A 23,566-nucleotide genomic window follows, 5' to 3' on the forward strand; every position below is an offset into this window, starting at 1 on the left:
CAGGTGCCCGGGCATGCAGGAGGTGCAGGACGCCATGGCTGCTTCAGATGAGCAGCCCCTGCCCTTCCCAAAAGCATGGCTGGCTCCTCCGGCATGAGCCAGCCAAGCTTCCCTCCTTCAGCTCAACAACACGGGATGGGAAGGTCCTGGGTCCCACACATTGCCCCTCAGGAGCCCTGGAAACACAGTTCAGATTTGGGAGGCTCTGGCTCCAAGGCAGGTCTCTTTGGCCTGCAGAAGGGCTTTCCCTCAACTCTGTACCACCTAAACAGACAAGTGACATCCAGCAAGGGAACAGCACTAACCCTGTGTGACATAAGAATGGAGTTCACTAACTGCACGGGGACAGCTTGTGGAGTGTGTGCAGTCCCCCCTGCTGATCTCCTGCTGATCACTTTAATAGGCAAGCCTGTCTTCAGGAAGGTCCAGGCTAGAGATCATCCTCTTCCTTGCACCGTGGTCTCCATCCAAGGTACCTGTGGTGTGGCACCATGTCAGTCTCACATGGACTGACTGGGCTGTTTGCCTACGGACAGATTAACTCCAGTCCTTTATAGCCCTGATATTCCTCTGCCCATCCCTCAGGTGGACTGGAAGGGCGTTCAGTGGGCTCTGCACGAGGGACGGTGACAAAGGGCATGCTGCCTGCAGTCCCCATGCCCCAGAGGTCGCACAGATGACAGTGGAGGTGCAGACCTGCTTCACTGATCTTGTAGTCCCTCTTGCTGCCTCCTCTTTTAGGGTTTGGAGCCAGGCATTGGCCTGTGGATGGCTTCTTACATCTGTGCTCTTCCCTCCAGCCCCACCATCACAGCAGGCATTGGCTGCCAGCCCCCTCTCCAAGGCAAAGCCCTGCTCAGAAGGAGGCACAGCCAAGATTTCATCTGTGTCTCAGCCCAGGGGCTGCTGATAGAGCTCTCTTACTGTAACAGGCTGGTGGAATTGCCCTGACTGTACTCAGTGCTGACCTGGAGTGCTGGGGAATGGAGCAGCCTTAGTGCTGATCTTTCCCCTTCCCAGCAGCCCAGTGGGAGAAGCAGCAATTGCCAAGCCATAAGCTATTCCCCAGGCTCAGGATGAGCAGGACTCCTCTGAGATTGGATGAGTTGCAGACTTCTTAGTAGCGTTTCATAGAACTATCCTGTCTGTTGCTCCATGAACTCCTTCTCCACTGTTCTGTCGCTCACGCTCCCACCCAGAGGCCTCCTGACCTCCCCCTCTGACAGGAGGCCAGATCCAGAGTGACCAGCTGGGCCTGGATCACCCATGGGCTCTTTGCTTTGCAGAGGAGAATGAGGAAAAGCAGCCACTGACCAGCAAGGAGGAGGAAGAGCGTCGGATCGCAGAGATGGGGCGCCCGGTCCTGGGGGAGCACACCAAACTCGAGATCATCATTGAGGAATCCTATGAGTTCAAGGTACTGCTCACATCCTGCATCCCTGTTCTTCTTCCCCCCTCCTTTTGGGTTGGCACAGCACAGGGAGGCACACATTGATGGTATTGGAGCAAAGTGAGGCAGTGTGTGGAATCACACACAGGAAACAGGAGATGGGGAATGCTGCAGGTTGCTTTAAAACCTGCCCCTGTTCTCACAGTGAGTTCTACACACTGCTCCTACTTACAGGCAGCCTTGAGTGAGCCCCAAGCCTAGCATTCCCAGTGCAAAGGGCTGATAACCCCAAATGCAAGTAATGGTTGTGCAGCTCAGCTGCTGTGAATGCACGTGCCAGGCCAAGAGCTGAAAACTGGCCATTTCATTATCTTTTCCATTTTTCTGTAGTATAAAAATCTAATAGGCCACCCTTACTGTGTCTCTGAGATGGTTCGAACTCCCACCCATGAGCAGTTTTCCAAAGGTCTTTTTTAGCAGCAGCAAAAGGAATTGCAAGTACTTACATTTGGGTCTCGAGCTTAAAATCTGCTAAGCTTGTTCCATAAACACATGCCCATAAGCAGTGGCACTGGTTTTAGCCCGGTATCTCCAATCTCCAGCCCCTAATTGTCTGCTCTGCGTCTCCATCCACAGAACACGGTGGACAAGCTCATTAAGAAGACGAACCTGGCCCTGGTGGTTGGCACAAACAGCTGGAGGGAGCAGTTTATTGAGGCCATTACTGTCAGCGCGGGTGAGTTTGGGCCACAGCTCCAGGTGAATTACGATCACCCTCGCGCTCGGCTCGGCTTGGCTGCATCAGTAACACAGACTGTAGTGGAGCAGCAGGAGGCAAAGCAGGTGGCAGAGTTATTTACAGCGTCTGCATAAATAAGGCAGCTGATTAAAGCCTTTTGTGAGGGCACCTTGTCTCATGTGTAGGAAACCTTCTGCGTGAAGTGTGTCTGTAGCGCCAGGCAGAGCAACACCTTGGCTGGTAGCAGACGGCAGAGGGGGAAAAGTCAGTTCAGTGGGAGAGATCTGGGAGGAGAACACAGTGTGGAAATTCAGAGTGGCATAAATAAGGCTGGTGTGAAGCAACAGTGCTCCCCTTCCCTGGTTCTCCCTATACCTCTGTGGTGAGGACAACGCAATAGTGAGGGTGCAAACCCTGAAGGAACTCACTCTCTCTGAGCCAAAATTTTCCCTTGACAAAATTTTCCCTTGCCCTGCTTTCTGGAACTCCTGCTGCCCCAGCCAGCTGTGGCTGGAGGATTATGGCTCAGCAGCCCAATAGCTGCAGCAGCACATCATATCTCTGGCTGAACCAGATCCTGTGTCATCTTATCTTCCCTCCCTTGCAGAACTGCCTTTCCCTCAAATGCCTTGCTGTGCCATTCTCGCAGGTGCCAGTGCCATGTTTACCAGTACAGGATATGTTATCATTCCCATACATGTGGAAGAAGGAAGAAAGAAGGTCACCTCCAGATGTTGTTTTAACAGCTGGAAACCCTGTTACTTACTGGCTGGATGTTACAACCTCACAGCCCAGCCTGGGCTGTGTGTGCACACATTAGGGCAAAATCAACCTGCTTAAATTAAATCCCTGAGGAAGGCAATTACCTCTCATCTGGCTAATTGTGCACTGAAATGCATGGGGGAGCGCTCAGCTTCCTACCTCTAACTCTGCTGTACAAGGTAACCTCTGCCCATCACCAGGTAATTAAAAATGATGGCAGTACTATTTACCCTCTTCCTCTGGAAAACAAGGGCAGGACGCTGTGCAGCAGCTTTCTCCTCAGATTGTGATCCCTCCTCTTGTAGCACAGCTCTGCCCAGAGCCTCCAGGCAAGAGCCTCCCATTATTTTGGATTCAGCATGAACTTATCATGCAAGACAATCCTTGCTGCAGGTTTTGTAGCTAATATGGCTAAACTAATCTATGCCAGAACCAATTATGTAATTGCATCCCATGTTAAAGTAAAGATAGTCACTGATGATTGGATCCCGTTTCTGTGACACACATAAAGACTGCAGTTATGTGGAAACCCTGTTGCCCCCGTGTCTTGAATATACAGCCATGATCAGAGCTAACAAATGATTACCAAGCATTTAATAAGTGGGATGCATTTTGGTGGACATGAGCTGTCCCTTGCAGTTGTGGATCTCAGTAGTAGTTTGTTTCTGACCTCTGGAGGTACCCAGGCTTTACCTCCTCAAGCTTTGTGCCAGATAAGTTAAAATGCCTTAAGCACTGGAGGTTGGGTTTGAGTTTTTCCCCCACAGCTCACCCTGGATACCAGGTGAAAGTCCGCCATCACCACTTCAAAATGTACCATCCCAGCTGAGGAAAGAAACATTAAACCCCCATTTCCCACCCAATGATGACTCAGGGCAGTGTTTGCAGGGGGAGGGAGTAGCAGAAGGTCAGGTCTGTGGAAGGGCAGTGCAGGTGCAGACAAGGCTGTGCCACACTGTGCTGTGCCATTCTGGGCTGTCCAGAGCCTGTCACTCAGCTCCTTTAGTCTGCTCCCAAAGCTATAAAGTTTCCTCCACAGCAAAAACGTTCTGGGGCTTGCAGGCCTGTTTCTGAATGCACTCCTGGGTCACCATCCAAGGCCACTCTGTGTTTCAAGTCACCTCCACAAGATCTGGCCATCTCTTCAAAACAGAGACATCATGGCTGCTTGACAAAATGATAGGCAGATATAGATGAGTGCTATGACAGTGGCATTCATGTTCATTTTTCAGTCTGTTTCATCATCTCTGTAAAGATTCAGGTCCATAGCAGTCCTGATGCCACCCTGAGCTTGGCAGAGGATTGAAATACCTGCTGCAGAATTACAGCATGAGCACAGCATGGTGTATCCTGCCATTAGCAGCCTTTGCACATTGAGGGAAAACACAGGCAAACACAGGCTTTCCAGGCTGGAAAACTACTCCTTATCTTCACAACAATGCAGAGAAATAGATATTTATATCTACCAAAATAATAACACTGATTAGCTGCTGTTTCTGCCATAGAGAGTTTGAAGCTCCAGAGCTTGCATCTTCCCACTGCTGAGGAGCTTCTTTCTACAGCCATGCAGGGAGACCTTGTGGTCCACATCCTTGGGGGGAAAACAAAAAGCATCAAAGACGTGGAAAATCACCACACAAAATGCAAGGGATATCTTTAGTATGACTTAGCCTTGGAATCCCAAACATTTTTGACTTAGAAACTCATCCTTGTTTCTTAAGGGCAGCAGGAAAGCTCCCACTGGCTTAGTTGGAAAAGTGTCACCTCCCCTTCAAGTCTGGGAGTGGTTCCAGTGTGAGCAGGAGGAGTTTTTGACTGTGCCCCAGCAGTGATGCTGTGCACTGTGCCAGGCTGGGGAAGCCCCACAGTTGCCATGCAGTTTGCCCCAGGCACAGGCTGGCCACAGGCTCTCCAGACAGCTCCTCAGAGCTGCAGGAGTCAGGCAAGGGGTCAGCAGCCCCAGTGGGCTCCCTGGTGGGGTCACCCCCACACCGTGGGGACTCCCTGTAGGCTGGATGCCAAGTGTTTTTGCAGAGACAGGTGAGGTGCCAATGCCTGGAGCAGGAAAGGGAGTTCCCACTGACCGAGGAGAGACCAGACATCAAGGAACAGGCAACCAGAGCTTACAGGGAAGCATGAGAAGGGGCAGAGAAATGCAGCAGGGAAGCACAGCCAGCAGTGATTGAGCAGGGAGGCTTTAGAGCAGGCAAAAGTCCATTACTTGATCCTGGTTTGCAGCAAAGGTAAGGTGAAGCACCAGAGCAGCTCAGCAGCCATCAAAGCCAGCTGCCTTTCCAGAGAGCTGGAAGCGACTGCAGGCACTTGTGGAAAGCAGCTCAGAGCAGCTCAGAAGGGGCTTCCCTGTGGGAGTCTCCACAAGGCAGGCCTTGCTCTCTGTGGGTTTGCCTGTCCCAGTCAGCTCCAGCCAGCACAAGGTTGGCTTTTTCCCACTTCTTCTGAGGGAAGAGCTCTTGAGGAGGAGCTGAGTCCCAGAAAGCCTCTGATGGTTAAACTCAGGCAGAGCTGCTGGCATGAGGCTCTGCATTTTCTGAAGGGCAGGTTGGTTTTTTAAACCATTGCCTCTGGAGTGTGTGTCTGTGCTGTGGAAAGGGGCAAGGAAAGGCCATTGAGTCACTCTGATGATTGCTCAGAAAATAAGATATTTGGAAGTCAAGGCCTTCCAGGGCCCAAATAATGAGACACAGCATTTTGAGGACTGCAGTTTGCACAGGAGCTTTGCCCAACCTCCCCCAGGATGAGCAAATCTGATCAGGCACTGCTGGTTTTCTGCAGGGGAAGATGACGATGACGATGAATGTGGGGAGGAGAAGCTGCCCTCCTGCTTCGACTACGTGATGCACTTTCTGACCGTCTTCTGGAAGGTCCTTTTTGCCTTCGTGCCCCCGACAGACTACTGGAATGGTTGGGCTTGCTTCGTTGTCTCCATCCTCATGATTGGCCTCCTGACAGCTTTCATTGGCGACCTGGCATCTCACTTTGGCTGCACCATTGGCCTGAAGGACTCCGTCACTGCCGTCGTGTTTGTCGCCCTGGGGACATCGGTGCCAGGTAAGCACAACCACGGGGCTTGTTGTGGAGGTCCATCTCCACCCAGGCTGGGGCTGGGGCTGGGGCTGGGGAGGGCTGTGCTCTGCAGGATCCTGAAGCACAGGTTTGAGATATAGATGGAAATTGGTTTTCAGTCTCAGATGGGCTGAAGGATAGAACCACGATGCAGATTCAGTCCCATGGGAATTATTTCAAGGCCCATCCCACTGCAAAGACTGTGAAGAATCTATTTCTGTGGGCAGCCTCCATGGTATCCACTTTCAGAGTCGAACTTGGTCTTCTGCCTGCATTGGCAGTCCTGCATTTTAAGCATCCGCTGCTTTCACCTTGCTCCTGGGTGAATTAAGTGTGAGTCCGTACTCAGAGCACACTTTCCAGCATGGGCATGTTTGTGTGAGATGAGGTTCAGATGGATCAAGGCAAGGTTGCTGAGCTGGGGGAGCTGCTTGAAATGCAACTTGTGAAGCTCTAGGGATTCCCGTGTCAGCTTGTGTAAGAGAGCCTGTGCTTTTCATTCACCTTCTCCCACTCTCCTGCTGGGCAGGCAGAGCCTGATTTCTGGACAAGGGGCTCTGACCCACCCCAATCATCCCTTGCATCAGTCACACCTTCCCTCACCACCTTTAAACTTCCAGTTATCAGCACCCACATGCTCAAAGATCCTGAAATTGTCCTAAAGGCAAGGAAAAGAAGCACAGAACCAAAAGAGAACAGATCTGGGGCAAGGAACAGAATAAGGAGCATTTTTTAGACCTCTGGTAGTAGAGGCTTTAGCAGAAGGTTTGCAGAGCTTCTTCACATGTTTGACATGTGAAAATCTTCCCTCCTGCTCTTGCTGGCATAAGGTGGCATTTAAGAAGTTCCTTTTTAGAATACATTGGGCTACTCTTGTTTCAGTTGGCTCCCAGGCCATGCTGTGTTAGCTGGGTGCTGGATGGGCTCCTTCACACCTGCTTCCCAGGAGATGGGCAGGCACCAGAGCGGGGTGCAGAGAAATCAGCACTGACAGGGACCTTCCTTCTCTGCATTGGAAGCATTGCTCAAACTTGCAGAAGTGCATGTGGTTGTTTCTACACTCATCCCTTCTCCCCTGGTGGCAGCTGCAGAGCCATGGAGGCATCAGCACTGTCCCACAACTCTGTTACTGCACCATGATCAAGGCCTTTTCCTTTCCTTATGTGCATTTCCATGGCAGCTTTTTTTAAAAATAAAGCAGACTTTTGATTTCTTTGCTGCAAATGGACCCTCTCGCTGTGCTTCTATGTGCCCATCCTCTCCTGTTCCATGGAACTGGATCTTTGTGCCAGGCTGCACTTTGCCATCTCAGCTCAGGGCACGATAGGGAGGAACAGAAAGGAAATTCTGTAGAATTAAAAAACATGAAATATGACCTTGTTGTTTTCTTTTCCTGAGCCACACTGGGCTGCCTGTACCCAAGGGGATCTGGGAATGCAGATATGTTCAGGACTTATCTTCTCATTGTCAGCTAGTGTGCTCACCTGAACCAACCCATGGGCTAATCCCTCCTGCTCTTCCTTCCTCCTGCAGATCCAGAGTGGGTTTGGATGTAAAATCAGCGCTTCCCTCTGGTGCAGAGCAGTGTCATGCTGGTCTGCCTGAAACAAGGTTTTCCATTAAAATGGCCAGCCAAGTTTTATCACTGGTATTAAAGCTGACAGAGCACCTGGGCAAGCATGCACCCACCCCCACAGTTTTTCTTCCCAAGGGACGGAGGATGACCTGGTTTACCAAGGTGTCGGGGCCTGCACAAGGCACTGGACTTCAGGGAGGCAAAAGGTGCTAGAGGCCATACCCTGTATTTCTGACCATTGAGATTCCCCCCTGTGCATTTTCAGACCCTGATGGTCCAAGGAGAACCAGATGGTCCCCCAGTTCCCTGGAATTTCCATCAGAAGGGGCTATACCCTCTCCCCTTACCCATTATTTTCTTTCCCCAGGTGTTGCCACTGACATTTGTCCCCAAGTTGCCCTCTTTTCCTGGGTGTTTCCTGAGGGTTTCTCCCCACCTTTCCTTTGCAGACACATTTGCCAGCAAAGTAGCAGCAACGCAGGACCAGTACGCGGACGCCTCCATCGGGAACGTCACCGGGAGCAACGCTGTGAACGTTTTCCTGGGCATTGGGGTGGCCTGGTCCATCGCAGCCATCTACCACGCGGCGCACGGACAAGCCTTCCAAGTCTCCCCTGGCACACTGGCCTTCTCCGTCACCCTCTTCACCATTTTTGCTTTTATCAGTGTGGGAGTGCTGCTCTACCGGCGGAGACCCGAGATCGGAGGTGAGCTGGGCGGGCCGCGGACTTCCAAGCTGCTCACATCCTCACTCTTTATCCTCCTCTGGCTCTTGTACATATTCTTCTCATCTCTGGAAGCCTACTGCCACATAAAGGGCTTCTAAAGGGACAATCAGAGATAGTAAATATGTGTATATCTATATATATCTATATAGAGTGATATATAGGTATAGATATAGATATAAAGCTGTGTATAATGAACAGAGAAAGAATAAAAGAGATTTGCCATGTTCACACACCTGCTGATGGAAAGCGGCTTTGGAGCATCCTTTGAACTAGGCAGGACCCCAAAGCCAGCAGGACCCCTCCCCAGGCAGCGGCCCCAGCCAGGAGCCAGGGGCAGGGCCCTTTCTGCAACTCGACCAACAGGAGCAGTCGATGGCCTCCGAGCCCCTTCCCATCGCTGACTCCCACCGCCGGCCCCCGGGAAGACGGATGAGAAGGCGACCGGGGTGCGCCGGTGTGGGGAAGGCCAGAGTAGCTGGTGAGAAACAGAGCAGTGGGCAAGGGAAGGAGAGGAAAGCAAGGGTTCTGATCTCCCACCGCCATCCAGCTGCCTTCACCACTCGGGAACAGGCCCTCTGGCCCTGTTGGAGAGGAGCGAGAGACCGAACTGAAGACAGGGGAAACTGGGAGCTTTCTAAGGATAGAACACAAACCGTTTTCGTCATTGATTTGGGGTTGGTTTTTTTGTTTCGTTTTGGCGTGTGTACAACTAGCATTTCCCACCCACATGCCCCTCACCTTTCCCTGTCCATGCTTTGGGGGTGCACAGCCGCAGCCTCGTGTCCCGTGTCCCAAGCCGAGGCTGCGCGGAGCGGCGGGAGCCTTCCTCCCACTCCTCCGCCTCCTCGGGCATGCTGTCGTGGTACTTGTAACATTTGCATGAATGAAATGAAATCTATCTGTATATAGCATCCTATAGCGATAGTCCTTCCAACCATGTGGGTTGAGCATTGCAGATTACAAGCGTTTTCTTTTCACTGGGTTTTATTTATTTTTAGTTAGTTCGGTTTTGCCATAGGGTTTTGCTCGTTTGTTTGTTTGTTTCCTCTTAGCGGGGGTGGAAAGGATGGAAAGCTGTCCCCACTTACTGCTCGTGGCATGGGTCCATGAGAAGCAATAACAGCCATGCAGTTGTAGGTTTTCAGGGGGGGAAAACCCACACCCCAGAGACTTCAGGCTCTGTCCAGCCGTGTGGATGGGGTTCTCTGACGTGCTGAAGCCAGTGTGAAGGCCCCTCTGCCCACAGGAGGTGTTACACGAGGTCCCAGGGAGTGGGGTGAGCAGTCTGAGGGGAACAAGCGTGGCTGACTCCCAGCACCTCACATGCTTCTGCCTTCCGAGTCGGTGGCTGCCTCAAAGCCCTTGGCACCCTGCTATTCCCTGTACCCCCAGAGGCGTAGTGACAGCCCCTGTTTCTGAGTGTTAAGCCATCAGGACCAGTCCCCAGAGCTGGTCCTTCCCCACAGCCATCTGGAGGCAGGGCTGAAGGGCCGTACGGGATCTCCCACTCCACTGAGCGCAACCAGGACGCATCCCCCAGGAAAAGGTTGTGTTTTGCACTCTCCGAATCCGAAGTCACTGGACAGGATGAGACAGGGAGGTGTGACTCAGCATCACCCCCCTGGTGCCAGGAGTGCAGGCTGGATAGAGAGCTGAGCCAGGGAAATGTGGGTGTAGAGCTCCCCAGGGCACAGCACGGGGCAGACACTGGGCACTGGTGTTGAGAGAAGTCTCCTGACCCGATGCCCTTTGCCAGGCTTTCTGACATTCCAGCCAGGCAAACTCCCAGCCTGCATGTCCATGGTGAGCTCTTCCCACTCAGCTGAAAAACATGTCTGATGCTTGTACCATAACCAGCTGGCTGGGGGTATTTGTACTCATCTTGAACTATCTGTGGAAATTTTAATTAACCTGCTGTAAGGTTTTCTCTAAGAATATGAAGTTGTGGGTTTTTGGGTTTTTTTTCTTCTCGAGCCTTTTTTCACTTTTGATTTGTTTTAGGGTTTTTCTTTTTTGTTTTTCATTGTTTTGGGGGAAAAATCAAACACAGGTGCAGGTTGTTCAGGTTTATGATTACCTTTATGTACAATGATTTCATTTTCATCTGTTTGGCTTCATTTTTTTCTTTGTGTGTATTGCCCACCACTATAGGCAGTGAGTCCACTAATTGTGATGATCCTTATCAATGGTACACAATGCACAGAGAAATAAAGTTTGTAATGATTCCTGATGGATCCAGTACTGCTCCTGCATATTCTCTATGGAAAACCCTTCTCTCCCCTCCAGCTGTTTCCCCTTTGTGGCCATCTCTCCTTGACTCACTGGTTTGCCTTCACCGTGTTTCTGCCTGTGGCAGGGGCAGTGGTGCCTTGGCACGGCCGCCCCTGCCCCATCCCATGCCCTTCCTCCCTCTCCATCTCCATGGTGCTCAGGCTCAGTGTCCGGGGCTCACAGCCTGCTCCACTCTCAGGGGGATGCAGGAAACCCCCCAGGGACAAAGCTGCAGGACAACCCACCCTCCTGGGGCCAGGAGCTGCCCCTGTGCATCCCTGGTCAGTGCTGGCTTGCCCTAGGCTTGGGGAGAGCCCTGGGTGTGCCCCCAAGGTACCAAGCAGCTCTTTCTTCTTGTGTCCTCTACAGAACTGCTCCTGCTCTCACTGCAGCCTCACAATAACCCGTGCTGGGTTAAGCCATGAGCTAACTGAGGGAGAATGCAAGAGGTGCATTACCAGGGCAGGGTCCATGGGTGCCAAAGCAGATCTGAGGCACCCCACGAGGCTGGGCGCTCTCAAGGGGTGCCTGCCCTTGCCCCAGTCCAGGTGCTGTGGGCCATTTCAGACCCATCTGTGCCTCGACACAGCTCAGCCAGCCCTGAGGAGGAGAAAAGTCTCTCCATGCCCAGGGATGTTGCTCCTCCCTGTGTTTCATCCAGCATCTGTTGAGCTGTCCCCAGATAAACCCTCTCTGCAACGCCTGGGAGGTCCTGCTCTGGCAGCTGAACCCAAACACCAGCCCTGGAGATGGGCCCCAGGCAAGCACTGCCTCCAACACTCCCCAGCAGAGAGCACGGCCAGCAATGTCCATGTGCTTCTCCCAGGCACTGGATTGTGAAAGCAAAGCAGCTCTTCTGACCCAGTAACTGCATCTGCTGAAAGGTGATGTGGGTGTTTGCCCCTCATCATTTGCTTCTTCAGAATGAATTGCCTTTGCTGAAGTAATTAACAAGTCAAACAGGACTTGTGTAGCCACTCAGGTTAGCAGACAGTAAATAACTTTTCTGCTCACAGAGCTTTCCAAAGGGAATGATGGAGCAGTGCTTGCTTAGGACAAGGCCTAAATCACAGGCTGGACACCAGCCCTGTTCATGCAGTTGCTCTCTGCCAGCTGTGTGCTTTTGGGCATCTTTAACAAGGCTGTGCACAGTGTGACGGGAGTGTGCTCGTGGAGGGGTCACGGGGGAGCAGCCAGGGGAAGCAGTGTTCCCAAGGGTGCCAGGCTGCTCTCCTGCACAGTCTCCTCTTCAAACCACACTCCAAAGGCAGAAGAGAACTGCCCTCCCCGAGAAGACACTGGCTGGCAGTGCTGGAGGCAGCAGGAGGAAGCCCATCCCTGGCACAGTCACGCCTTGTCACAGCTCAGCTCCCTGGATCCCCTGTCCAATGCCAGAACTCTCCCATCTCTTCCTTGTCCAGCCTCCCCACCCTTGCCTGTACAGGGAGAGCATCGAGCACCCCTGCTAAACGCCTGGGTTTATGGATGCTGCCAGAAGCAGCAGTCCAAACCCTTGGTCTCCATCCATTTCCCTGCCCCATTTGCTCTCACTCCCTCTCATCACCCCACCAGCCAAAGGCAAACCTTTCCATGGAAAAGGATGCAGCACATGTCCAAAGGACATTCAGAGACAGGAGACACCCAAATAACTCCACAGGCCACTGCCAAGCACGTGGGGACAAGCAGAAGGAACACACTAGTGACAGCCCCAACCACCTTGGACAAACCATACTGCCAGCTCTCCAGGGCTCAGCGGGCAAATCCCAGTCACAGCCTGAACACTCGGAGAAGAAGAAAGGAAAGAGCCGCAGATCTGCAGTGCCTCGTGGCTGAGCCCACCCCAGCTGTGCCAGGGCAGCCCAGGAACTGCTCAATGCCAAGCTGTGAACCCCTCATCTCCAACCAACGACGCTCCTGTCCCTGTGTCACTGCCAGGCAGCCTGCAGTGCCTCTGGGGCGCGGGGCGATCGCAAGGCTCGCTTGTGCATCTTCATCCCAGCTCCCTGGAAGGACAGAGGGGACAAGGGAGGCCTGGAGCCCGCCGTGGTCACGAGCCTGGCTGCGAACTCGCTGCACTATTTCTGCTGCGGGCAGGAACTGGGGAAGCAGAGCCCCTGTGTTATTGTTACAGCTATTTTTAAATTCTCGGGTAGAGAATCATCGGCGTTGGTGGCCATATACATAACTCAGGAGGAAGTTCAACTACATTCCTGGAGGGACAGAGCTGAGCATAGACAGAAAGTGAGGAAAACTTAATGCTGGATGGTGTGATGCCAGGACAAAGCCTTGCATTATTTTCTGTAAGCTTTGGCACCCAAGCCCACCTGGAGAAATGTGTTTGCAGAGCACCAGGAACCTCTCTGGCCTCTCTGAGCAGGCAATGACCAACTACTGATGCCTGTACACGTGCTCATCACAGCTGTGGAAAAGTCTGTTTATCTTGTAAAAAATTGCCTTGCACAGGAAAGCATCCAGAGGCATCCGTATTCTTGCAAAAAGCACCGAGGGACAATAAATACAGTGAGATTCCTCACCTTTTAAGGACTTGAGCCTTTCTGCTGTTGGAACTGGAGGTGCCAAGAACCTCTTGCCAGCCAGCAGCACCCCTCACATGGAGGGAAGGGACACTGCAAGGGAAAGGGGCCTGCCTGGCCAAGTAGGAGCTGTTATCAGCAAAGACAGGCAGGAGCTTGCTGCTACCAGCAGGCTTCTCTGCCTGTGGGATGCCCCTGAGAGCATCCAAGGAGTCTCCACAGGGCTTTGCTCTCCCTCTGGAGCATCTCAAGAATGGCCAGTCCTGCCCCTGGCACTCAGTGCCCCCAGGGTGGTTCACCACCCTCTCCTGCAGGCTCTGCACCCTCCCTTGGCTCCTTCCCCTTTCCCAGAGGGAATGCCAGCTTGGGGCTGCCCTCACCACAAGTGTGGCAGAGGGCACTGGGGCGCCCACTGTTGCCACAGCAGGTGCTGTGGAGCACTGCTGGAGCTGGGTGTGCCAGTGGGATGCCCAGCACTGCAGGGCATGGGGAAGGACAGGTGCCAAGGGCTGCCAGCCAGATCTGCAAGCCTCGTCCAAGCACTGCCACAGCATGTCCCCTGCCCTGGCTGCCACGGGCACGGCATGCACCTGGACCTCTGCACAGACACAGCACAGCCCCCAGCTCCTCTGGCTGTCCAACCCCAGACTGGGTTTTTATCTCTTTGAGTCCTAACAGCCCTCGGCCTGGTGCTCTGCCCCAGGAAAGCTTTCTGCCCCTCCAGTACACAGCCCCAGCCCAGTTCAGGTGGCAATGGGAAGGACCATTAGTGACCCACCATTAGTGACCCCACCTGATGCCAGGATCTTCCACATTCTGCCTCGAGCCATCTCAAGGTCCCAAAATCTACACTCATTGACAATCCAGACTGCAGCTTGCTCTGTGCTTGCCTCCCCTGTGAAGCCTCTTCACATTCCACCTTCTCCCGGGTTTCCTGTGTGGGACAGATTTCCTTTCTCACTGCACTGAACAGCAGCACTTGTTAGCTCAGCCTTGCTCTTTGTGTCCCAAGGCAAAGATGAACCACCCCACATCATGGACCTGCACCCCTACAAACCAAGGAGCAGGCAATCTTCCACACAAACCCCACAAACCCTCCTGCTCATCACCCAGGCACCGTCACAGCCAATACCCACAGGCACAGTTTTTGTTGTGCCACTGTCCTTCACTCATTAGTCTGTGGACACCATTATCAAGTCCCAATTCCACCCCCCAACCCAAACATCCTCTATGCTTCCAAAACAAGCTAATTTTCTTTAGCTGGGGTTGCAAGGCTTTCCTCCCCTTGCTTAAAATGAGCAGCTGAAGTAGAGCAAGTTGCAGTGGCTTGGGATGCTTATCCACACTTGGAGCTCCTAAACCCTTGCAGCATGTGGGAGACTGCCACAGGGCTCTCTCCCTGCACCTCCCGACCTCTTTGTGGAGGTGGGATTTATCTCTCCTCCATTTCTTCCAGCTCAGAGGAGTCTCTTTACAGATGGGAGGATGAGACCTGCATGGAACACAGCCTTGCTCTGCTCTCCTGTTGGAAATTGCCTGTCCATGGCACTGCCATCCCATGAGGAGTGTGTGCCCCTCTGCCCCAGCCCATGGCCCCTGGCAGGCTCCTCACTCACAGAAATGTGAGATTCTGGCAGATGAGCTGCTTTGCAGTTAGAAACATGCAGAAGTTAGAAACATGCAGAATTTCTAAGTCCCTGTGAAATTGCTGTACTGGCACGGGCCAGGCTGGATCCTGGCAGTGCAAATGTGTCCCAGAGCTTGTTTGGGAACATCAGTGAAAGGTTTCACAAACCAGTAGCTTTGTGACTACTGAGAGACATAGGGATGTGCACAAGTGGATTTCTCCTTGTTTCATGTAATGCCAAGATGCCTCCCTGGCTTCAGCTCCAGCCCTGTGCCCTGCCCTGCCCTGCCTTGCAGTAGGAGCTGTGATGAGCTGGCCCTTGGCTGAACTCCCCCTGCTCAAATGAGAACAAACTCGTGCCTGTTTGTGTCTTCATTCGCTTGCCCCATGTTGCCTCCTTCATCTTGCAAGCTCTTGAGAAAAATGTGCCCATGCAGGGAGCCTTGCAGGAGCCCTGCTTGTCTTGCTCTTTAATCAGGAAACACACACTACTTTCAGCAGCTCTAGAGAACAAAAGATGGCAATAAAATCTCTTACATTACAGGCACTGTGTTAGCAAGGAGGAAAATGTTATTTATTTTTTCCATGACAATACTTGTCCTACTTCTTCTTTCCATCATGCATTAAGCATTAGGAGGCACAGCTCTGCACACAGTCCAGCTCTCAAGACTACCTGTTGAGGACATTGCTCAGCAATCCAGCAGTTTTATTTGTGGATGAAGGGCAGAAGGTGGTGAATTCTCCTAGGATTCCTAGCTCCTGCTGGAAGACACACAGCCTTGCTGGCAAAACCCACAACACGCAGGGTTTCGTGACATGCAGCCCTTTGTATCCTGGGTCTCTGTGCCAAGAAAACCTGGCATGAGGTTGTAAAATCCAAATCACGAACTTCCTGAAGACCACTCAGCAGTGATGGGTATCTTTGTCCATCCTGCTGTCTCCAGGCTGCCCGGGAGGTCTCTGGCACAGCCAGCGTTCACCACCTGAGAACGTCACCACTAACCAAGCAAGAAGAGGACATGGAGCAGACAGACCACGTTCCACCTCCCACCCCAAATACAAGCCCACAGGATATTCCCAGCAAAAAGCAGTCAGAGTGCCAGGCAGTCCTTGGGAACCTCTCCCCTCTCAAAGGGAGCAGGTTCCCCACAGTACTCACTCCCCACATCGCTGCCAGGAGGGAGGAGCTGCTCGCAGCTCAGCATCCTGCAGGCACGGCCAAAGGAGACACCTGGGCTTCCTTCTGGGACCATCAGCCAGAGGGGCCTGCAAGGAGTGGCCATAATATTCCAAAGGAGAGATAAATGAGATGGGAATGAGTTAAAAACCCCTGCAGTAGGGATAATTTAGATCCATCACTTATTTCCTGCTGTAATGAAGTGGCCCAATTATCTTGATGCTTGAATGACCACTCCAGTCCTCAAAAGTAATTTCCATACTTGAATGGCTGCTCCTCCTCCTAGAGAAACCATCTCAGAAAGAAACACATCTTTCTTGGCAGAGATGTAATCCATGCCAGCAGCTCCTCCCACTGTCCCTCTCAGGAGAGGAGGGACATTGGGGCAGGGAGCTGCCTGCACAGCCTGTCCCAGGATTTCTGGACACTCCCCACAGCAGGGGTCCCCTGGAACAGTGGGATGCAGGAGGGCAGGAGCTCAAAGTGGCTCCTGGGCCTGAGAAGTGCTGGGGACAGCTGGTGGCTGGATGCAGCTCGTGAGGGGAGGCAGGCAGCAGGCGTGTGGTGAGTGTCCCTGCAGGCACCCCATGCCAAGGTGGTGGCTGGGCACAGCACTGCCAAGGCAAGTTGTCCTCTGGAATTTTGGATGTGCTCCAGAAAGAATGGCTCTCACTTTCCTGCTCTCTGACAGCCAGCAGTGTGCCCCTGCTCAGCAGCCCGGGGGAGCTCCCGTGGCCCCGCAGCAGCACGGGGCAGGCAGGCAGGGAGGAGGCTGTGACCACCCTTCCTGACGCACCCAAAGCCACTGCCACCGTCATCCTGTCACCCATCACCCTGTGTGTGTCCCCCCTCACAACCACGCTAGGGCAGACAGACGTCTTGTGCAAACCTTGACAGAGAGAGAGAGAGAGGGAGAGAGAGATCTCTGACAGCCCCACCAGCCCCCTGGTCCCCCCAGCAGGGACAGGGCAGGCAGACCCCAGCTGGACAGAGCCAAATTATCCCAAAGCTGGGCTGAGAGCTTGCAGGAGAGCTGGTTTGCCTGGAGACAGAAACCAGCGCATGGGTCATAAATTGAACTCCACCTTCCCTCTGCCACCTGCGCTGTGCTTGGCGCCAGGAGCTGGCCCTGGCCCAGCTTGTGCCCCAAGCTGAGGGTCACCCCCAGGCTCAGCAGCTGGAGCCCCCCCAGTCTCTCTGTCTCTGTCACAGTTCCTCACAAATTCAATGGCACAATGCAGCTACACTATTTGAAAAGCCATAATATTTGTTGGTACGACTCTTTTATTACTGTCAATTTATATATATATTTGTTGATAAAAGAGGTCATCTTGGGAGACACTTCCAGTCTACTGGGAAATAATTGTCCGATGCTGTATATTCTGTACATGCTGTATAAACAAAGCAAAATATGTAAATCTAAGTGTTTGGTGGACTCGGTGGCACGTGCTGCAGGGGGAGATTGGGACCAGGCAGGGCCACTTCTTGGGCCACCACGGCTGGGCCCTGGGGCTCCCAGCAGAGTCCCCGTCCTGCTGGGCTCTGGACACGGTCTGGGGCAAGGTCTGGCCACGGGCTGCGGCTCCCTCGGTGCTTTTCCCCACATGAAGGTGGAAAGGGGGCAGCTGAGTAGTGAGGAGCTCCTGCCGGGGCACGGCACAGGGCCGGGCACGGCCGGATCCATCCGGAGCTCGCAGCACGCCCGCTGCCGTCCACCTGCTCCCCAGCCCGCAGCCACCACCCAGCAGGACATCTCGAAGCCTTGGGGGTCCGAGAGAGACGATTCCCCGTGGGAAGACGGCCGGTGAGGGCAGAGACTGGCTCCGAGCACCCGGCTCCTCCAGCTGCTGCCCGCGCCAAGGCAGCCGCCCTCCCTGGGGTGTTTTACAGCAGCCGCGAGCTGTGACCTTCTAACCCGACACACGCTCTTAGAAAACCTGTTTCATACTTTCCGTGGTATCGATCTACAACTTTTGAAATTATTGGACACAGTCGTGGTAGCCTAAAAGTTGTGCTGAGCTCATATATTTTTATATTTGTGGTGTTTTCCTATCAATAGAGAGTAGTGAACCCTATAGCTGAAAGTGAACTATTCAAAATAAATATATGACTGCAGAAAATATTTGTAAAAATAATTTATTTTAAATATTCTGCCAAAGATAGCTCTCTAATGATCTGTAAGATGTCGTTTCTCTCTTTTTGCTCTGAATGTCATTGTGAAAGGACCTTTCTCCCCATATCTTTTGAAGATTTTTTTTTTTGTATCTTTAAGGGCAAAGAAATATTCCGATGATTTTTTACTAGAGCAGTAAATAGAGTAGTAGGGAGGCACGAGACAACTCTGCAAAGGTTGTAAACAGGATCCAGTAACAATCACTCTGAAAATCCGGTTTCTCCCGGAGTTCCTCTGGCTGACAGATGGGGTTTGAAGCCTGGGACAGCTGTCCAGCAGGAAGACCTTGGCTGCTGCTGCTGCTGCTGCTGTGGCTGCTGTGTAGCTTACCCAAAGGAGGGAAATCTCCCGAGAATCCCATCCCCAGGCTTGGGACATTTGGATCCCCTTGCATCCAATCTTAGCCTCTTCATTATTTATGGGCGTGATTTATGGGGAACCCTCACCCAGAGCTTTGTGAGGCTTCAGTCCAAAGCCATTCCCTCCACTCTCCTGCAAGCAGCCCTGAACCATGGCACAGGGAATCCTGCTGGCATCCAAACCTGTCCCCTTCCTCACGTGGGGACAGGGCAGGGGACAGCCAGCCACCAGGGGACACCTTAGCAAGAGGATCCATCCCTGCAGGTATCCAGTTAAAACAGGGGGAAGCATAGCCTTTTACCATGGAGAAGCTGCCTAGATTAGCCTTTGAGAAATGACTATTTTTTTTATTATTATTGCAGAGAAAAATCTTTCCCTTCTTCATTTCTCCCTTTTGAAATGACTTTTCAATACTAAGGAAAGCCTTCATTATCTTCTGTGATCCCCAGGTCTGCTGCGGAGGAAATAAATCCTCAGCCATGTCTGTTAGGCTCCACCACTTCAAAGAGATTTTTGGCTCAGATTTCTTTCCCTTCTGAGCAGATTCACAATTTCTTAAATGTCTTGGTCATAAAGGTCTGGAGGAATTAATTGAAATTAAAAAAAGAAATAAAAGCCCTGTTCCAGTGAATGTGTTTCCACAAGCGATTCAGCTTTTGGCTCCCCCAAGGTCAGGCACGTGTGTAAGCGTTTTATTGGGAAGGGAGGTGGGAAAAGCAGTTTCCAAGCCATAGGGAGTGATGGGTGTGACGGGAGGACTGCTGTCCGTGGGTGGCACACTCTGCAGCCGTGGGGAGCACGGGAGCCTTTGTTCCTCTGGGCTCTCTGGACCCGGGGCTGCGCAGCTGCTGCGCCACAGGGAAACGCCAGCCAGCCAGGGAAGACAATGGTGAGAAGAATTGGGTTTCTGATCACTGTGCATTTTGTTAATTAGTGAATTCAAATAGTTTTATTTTTACCAAAAAAACAGATAATCTTTATTCCAGTAAAGACAACTGTTGACTTGAGATATATATAAATATATATATATATTATTTGAATGGTTTATATCCTGTTGCTCTAACTACATAAAATGGAAACATGTTGCAAGTTGTGTCATTTCAATATACAAAATAAATGACTTTTCCCTGCATGCTGCCTGGGTATGTTGTGATTTGAATTAAGAGTTATATTTGAATTGCCTTATTCAAGAGGTTGTATGTTACCTAACTGGGGAATGACCTGGCACTGTTCATCACATTACATGTGTACTTGATGCTGTATTATGTCAAATTCAGATGAGTTGTCTGTCATCTATGTATTTTGTGGGAGATCTTTTATCTTGTTAAACTGTGATATGTAAACCTTCATTGCCTGAAATAGTCACAGTTGTATAAATCAGTGTCTTCAGCTGTTTTCCTAATTTTAACACAATTCCTAACACAAAATATAGATGTTTGTAAATTCTTCATTCATTTGGTCTATTTTTATGTATGAGGCTTTTTTAATCTGGCAAAGCAATAAGATAAGGCAGCCTTCCCGGAATTTTTCAATCAAGGCACAGCTACATTTCTATCCCTCGGCAAGAGGCAACAACCAATTTCCAGCAGGGACAATTGGCATTCGGGATGCCTGTTTATTGCTATTATCTCTCCTGGCTCGGATGGGCCATTATCCCCGCAGAAGGCGATGATTAATGCCGAGCCAGCCGTGCGGCTCCGCAGCCCCGCGGGGCCCCGGGCTGGCAGGGACCGAGGGGACGGGTCCCTGCGGACCCCCAGCTGGCAGACTGGAGCATTTCTGCACGTTTCCATGCCTAAAACCCCCAGTACAGCAGTGATTGGGATCACTAAAACACTCCTGCCAGAGTCAGCCGCGGTCCCTGCTCAGCTGTGCGGGAGCCACAGCGTGCCGAGCACGGGCAGCAGAGGTGGCTCGGGCACACGAGAGAGCCAGAGGTGGCACAGGAGCCAGAGGTGGCACACGAGCCAAAAATGGCACACGAGCCAGAGGTGGCACACGAGCCAGAGGTGGCACACGAGCCAAAAATGGCACACGAGCCAGAGGTGGCACACGAGCCAGAGGTGGCACACGAGCCAGAGGTGGCACACGAGCCAAAAATGGCACACGAGCCAGAGGTGGCACACGAGCCACGCCGAGGCGTCTCAGCCCCACCGCGCTCTCCCCACTCTTCCACTCTGGACCGCAGTTGCACAGCAAACGCTGCTCGCTTTTTACGTCTGGTGACCATAAGAAACATGGCCAAAGGGAAAAAAAATCCTGGAGCAGGACAAGCTGTGGTCCTGGGTTGTTGAATCTCGATCCAGGACTTCGAGTGCTAAAAAATTCACATCCCATCCACAGACGTGCCCATCTCTTTTTTTCCCTTTACTTTTGGCATGGTTCGGGCTGGAAGGCTGTCAGAAGGGACGAATGCGCTGGGAAGGGCTGGGGGAGCGCGGGGAGGAGGCTGCCAGCGGCAGGGCGGGGCGGCAGCCCGCCAACGACCCAGAGGACTGGGGGAAACAGGTTTGCTAGAGACGAGTGTGCGGCAGAAATTCCAGTTTTTGCTGCAGCCCCTGGGGGCTCCCAGCGTGCCCCGGGAATGTCACCGGCGGCGGCCGATCCCTCAGGAATGTCACCGGCGGCGGCCGATCCCTCAGGAATGTCACCGCGGCGGGGCGGGGCCCGCGGGGAGGCGTGGTCCCGCCCCTAAGCCCCGCCTCTCGCGCCCCATTGGCTGCCGTCGGCCCCGCCGCTGCCGCCATTGGCTGGTGCGCGGGCGGGTTTCCCGCGCGCGGCGGGGGCGATGGCGGCGGAGCGCGGCATGGAGCTGGTGCGGGAGCTGCACCGCGCCGCCGGCGGGCACCTCCCGCCCTTCCGGGTGAGCACCGGCAACTCCGGGAACACCGGGGCGGGCCCCGCCGGCGGCCCGCGCTCACTGACCGTGCCCGCTGTTGCAGACGGAGGAGATGCGGCAGGCGCTGGAGGAGATGCGGGCGCTGTACGAGCGGAACCAGGCCGATGTGTGAGTTGCGCGCCGCTCCCGGCGCGTCCCGCACGGCTCGGGCGGCGCTCCCCGGCCCGCAGCTCTCCTCCTACTCCTCTTTCTCCCTCCCCTCATCCCCCAGGTCCGAAGCGAAGGCGGGACGGACGGACCTGATTTTCCTCATCCGGTTCCGGCACTGCTGCCTGCTCCGGAACCAGCGCTGCCTGCTGGCCTACCTGTGAGTGCGGCGGGGCTGGCCGCTGCCTGGCTCCGTCCCTGCAAAGAGGAGGCTCTGCTTCCTCCTGCTCTTTAAAAGTTTAGATTAGTGGTGTCACTGCTGTGGCCTGGGGATGGATGTTGCCAGCACTCACCTCAGCAGAGGTGTTGGGTTTGGCCCATTTCTCCCCCCAGGTATGACCGGTTGCTGCGGATCCGAGCGCTGAGGTGGGAGTACGGCAGCGTTCTGCCCAGCACCATCCAGTTCCACATGGCAGCTGAGGAAGTGAGTCAGCCTCGTTTCAAACTCTTCCCCTCTTCCCACATGTTCCTCCTGATGGATTATTAGTACAATCCAAATAGGGTGGTCTTCCCCTCACTATAAACATGACATTTAACATGTCTTTCTGTAAACACTTACTGGCGTGTATTCATTGTCTGTGGGTACAACCCTGTTAATGCCCACAGGTGGAGTGGTTCAATCGGTACAAAAAGTCTCTGGCTACCTACATGAGGTCAGTAGGAGGAGAGGAGGGGCTGGACCTCACACAGGACATCAAACCTCCTAAAAGCCTCTACATTGAAGTAAGTGCAAGATTTCTGGCTTCTATCTGTGAATAAACATTTCCATGACTATCTCTTTCCGAGCATTTCATCCCCATCCCAAGTCAGTTCATCAAGGAAGAACCTTTCAGAGCTCCAAAGCTTTCACAGGTTTCTGTGTTTTACTCTGCCTGCCAGCATTTTACTCCTACTGAGAGCACAAAGTATGCTGAGAGACAGCACTTCTAGTCTGCAGGGAGTTTGTGGTGGGGCAGGTTATCCAGTTTGCAGCTTTTTGCAGAAACTTACCTAACCAGACCAACTAGAAAACACGTTCCCATGCCAAGGACTGTTGCCTGGAGGGAGTGGTTCTCACTGGACTCTTACAGAGCTGTGTTTCCACTTTGCAGGTGCGGTGTTTAAAAGACCACGGGGAGTTTGAGATCGATGATGGCACTACCATCCTGTTGAAGAAGAACAGCCAGGTACCTGTGGCAGGAGTGTGGTCTGTTCTCTTCCTTCCCTTTCACTCCCGTGACATTCCCCTGCCTATGCTGGCCTTGCAGCATGTCCCAGTCCCTGCACACACAGCTCCTTGCGTGTGCTGTCTGCATGGTCCTGAGTGCAGCTCTGCCTGATCTGGTGCCATGAGGCTCTGGATGTACAGCACAACAAACAGAGCTGGTTGTGTGCAACAACAAATCCAACAAATTCAGGGAGGGTTTTTCTGTGTTTCTGTGCAGCACTTTTTACCCCGCTGGAAATGTGAGCAGTTGATCAGACAAGGAATCCTGGAGCACGTTCTGTCCTAAGTGTGCAGGACAGGAGGGACAGCTTGGTGACCTGCCCATGATGGGGACTGAGTTCTGGTGTGTGCAGGACTTCAGAGACCTCAGTATTTCTGCAGTGGCACCCTGCCACTCCTCCTAACATCTCTGATGCCTTAAAACCATGTCTCTTCATGAGCAAAGGGTGCAAGCTGGTAATATAACAATCCTGGGAGTCCAGGATAGTGGGGGGGCATTATCCCAGCCCCACAGCTACACCCAGGGTTCGTGAATGCATTTTTGTTTGGAATAGTTCTTTGTTCACACTGTGCAGGTAAGACACCAACTGGCTGGGTTCTGGAAGCCAGGAAAACTTCATGGTTGCAAAATAAAGAACTCCTTCAGCCTCAGTCTCTTGGGTTTTTAAGAGTTAATGTGGTGTTCATTCAGCACTGTGATCTGGCTCTCCAGCCAATCCCATCCTGACCCTGCAGTGTGGTGGTTATTTAAGTATCTCAGTGGAACTCAGATAAGGCTGTACAAGGTTCTTTCCAGGATTACACATGAAGCCTTGTCCCCATCAGAGACCCACAAATGTTGTTTCTAGAGGTGCTGTGTGAATGATCATTGCAATCTGGGTCATGGGCCTGG

At 52.8% G+C, this 23,566-nt stretch overlaps 2 protein-coding genes across 8 annotated transcripts in view; both read left to right on the plus strand.

The window, feature by feature from the left end:
* The window catches only part of SLC8A1 (solute carrier family 8 member A1), a 104,188-nt gene extending 93,675 nt beyond the window's left edge, over positions 1 to 10,513 (plus strand). For 5 of the 6 annotated variants that reach the window (XM_064415047.1, XM_064415049.1, XM_064415046.1 and 2 more), the window contains 4 exons: positions 1,287 to 1,417; positions 2,027 to 2,126; positions 5,685 to 5,960; positions 8,001 to 10,513. In XM_064415047.1, coding sequence (XP_064271117.1) covers positions 1,287 to 1,417; positions 2,027 to 2,126; positions 5,685 to 5,960; positions 8,001 to 8,377 — 884 coding nt within the window. In that variant the 3' untranslated portion in view covers positions 8,378 to 10,513. Of the gene's footprint in view, positions 1 to 403; positions 473 to 1,286; positions 1,418 to 2,026; positions 2,127 to 5,684; positions 5,961 to 8,000 lie in introns of all 6 variants that reach the window. The other variant, XM_064415051.1, reaches the window with a different exon arrangement.
* Positions 10,514 to 20,784: 10,271 nt separating this feature from the next.
* On the plus strand, positions 20,785 to 23,325 carry GINS1 (GINS complex subunit 1). Of its 2 annotated transcripts, XM_064415059.1 has the most exons (7): positions 21,160 to 21,284; positions 21,364 to 21,428; positions 21,532 to 21,627; positions 21,801 to 21,891; positions 22,074 to 22,190; positions 22,559 to 22,633; positions 22,892 to 23,325. In XM_064415059.1, the coding sequence occupies exons 1-7, from the start codon at positions 21,210 to 21,212 to the stop codon at positions 22,958 to 22,960; spliced, it is 588 nt and encodes a 195-aa protein (XP_064271129.1). In that variant the 5' UTR covers positions 21,160 to 21,209; the 3' UTR covers positions 22,961 to 23,325. The 2 variants fall into 2 exon arrangements, with proteins under 2 accessions (XP_064271128.1, XP_064271129.1); XM_064415058.1 differs by having other exon boundaries at positions 20,785 to 21,284; positions 21,364 to 21,627.
* The last annotated feature ends 241 nt before the right edge of the window (positions 23,326 to 23,566 follow it).

Source organism: Passer domesticus, chromosome 3 (assembly GCF_036417665.1).
Source record: "Passer domesticus isolate bPasDom1 chromosome 3, bPasDom1.hap1, whole genome shotgun sequence".
Classification (NCBI taxonomy): domain Eukaryota; kingdom Metazoa; phylum Chordata; class Aves; order Passeriformes; family Passeridae; genus Passer; species Passer domesticus.

Excerpts from the sequence above, each read along its gene's own strand:
- GINS1 (XM_064415058.1), top strand. The coding sequence starts at position 20,800 with ATGGTTCGGGCTGGAAGGCTGTCAGAAGGGACGAATGCGCTGGGAAGG. Across the intron at positions 21,285-21,363 it reads GGCACCTCCCGCCCTTCCGG|ACGGAGGAGATGCGGCAGGC; the intron begins GTGAGCACCGGC and ends CCGCTGTTGCAG. Across the intron at positions 22,634-22,891 it reads TGTTGAAGAAGAACAGCCAG|CACTTTTTACCCCGCTGGAA; the intron begins GTACCTGTGGCA and ends GTTTCTGTGCAG.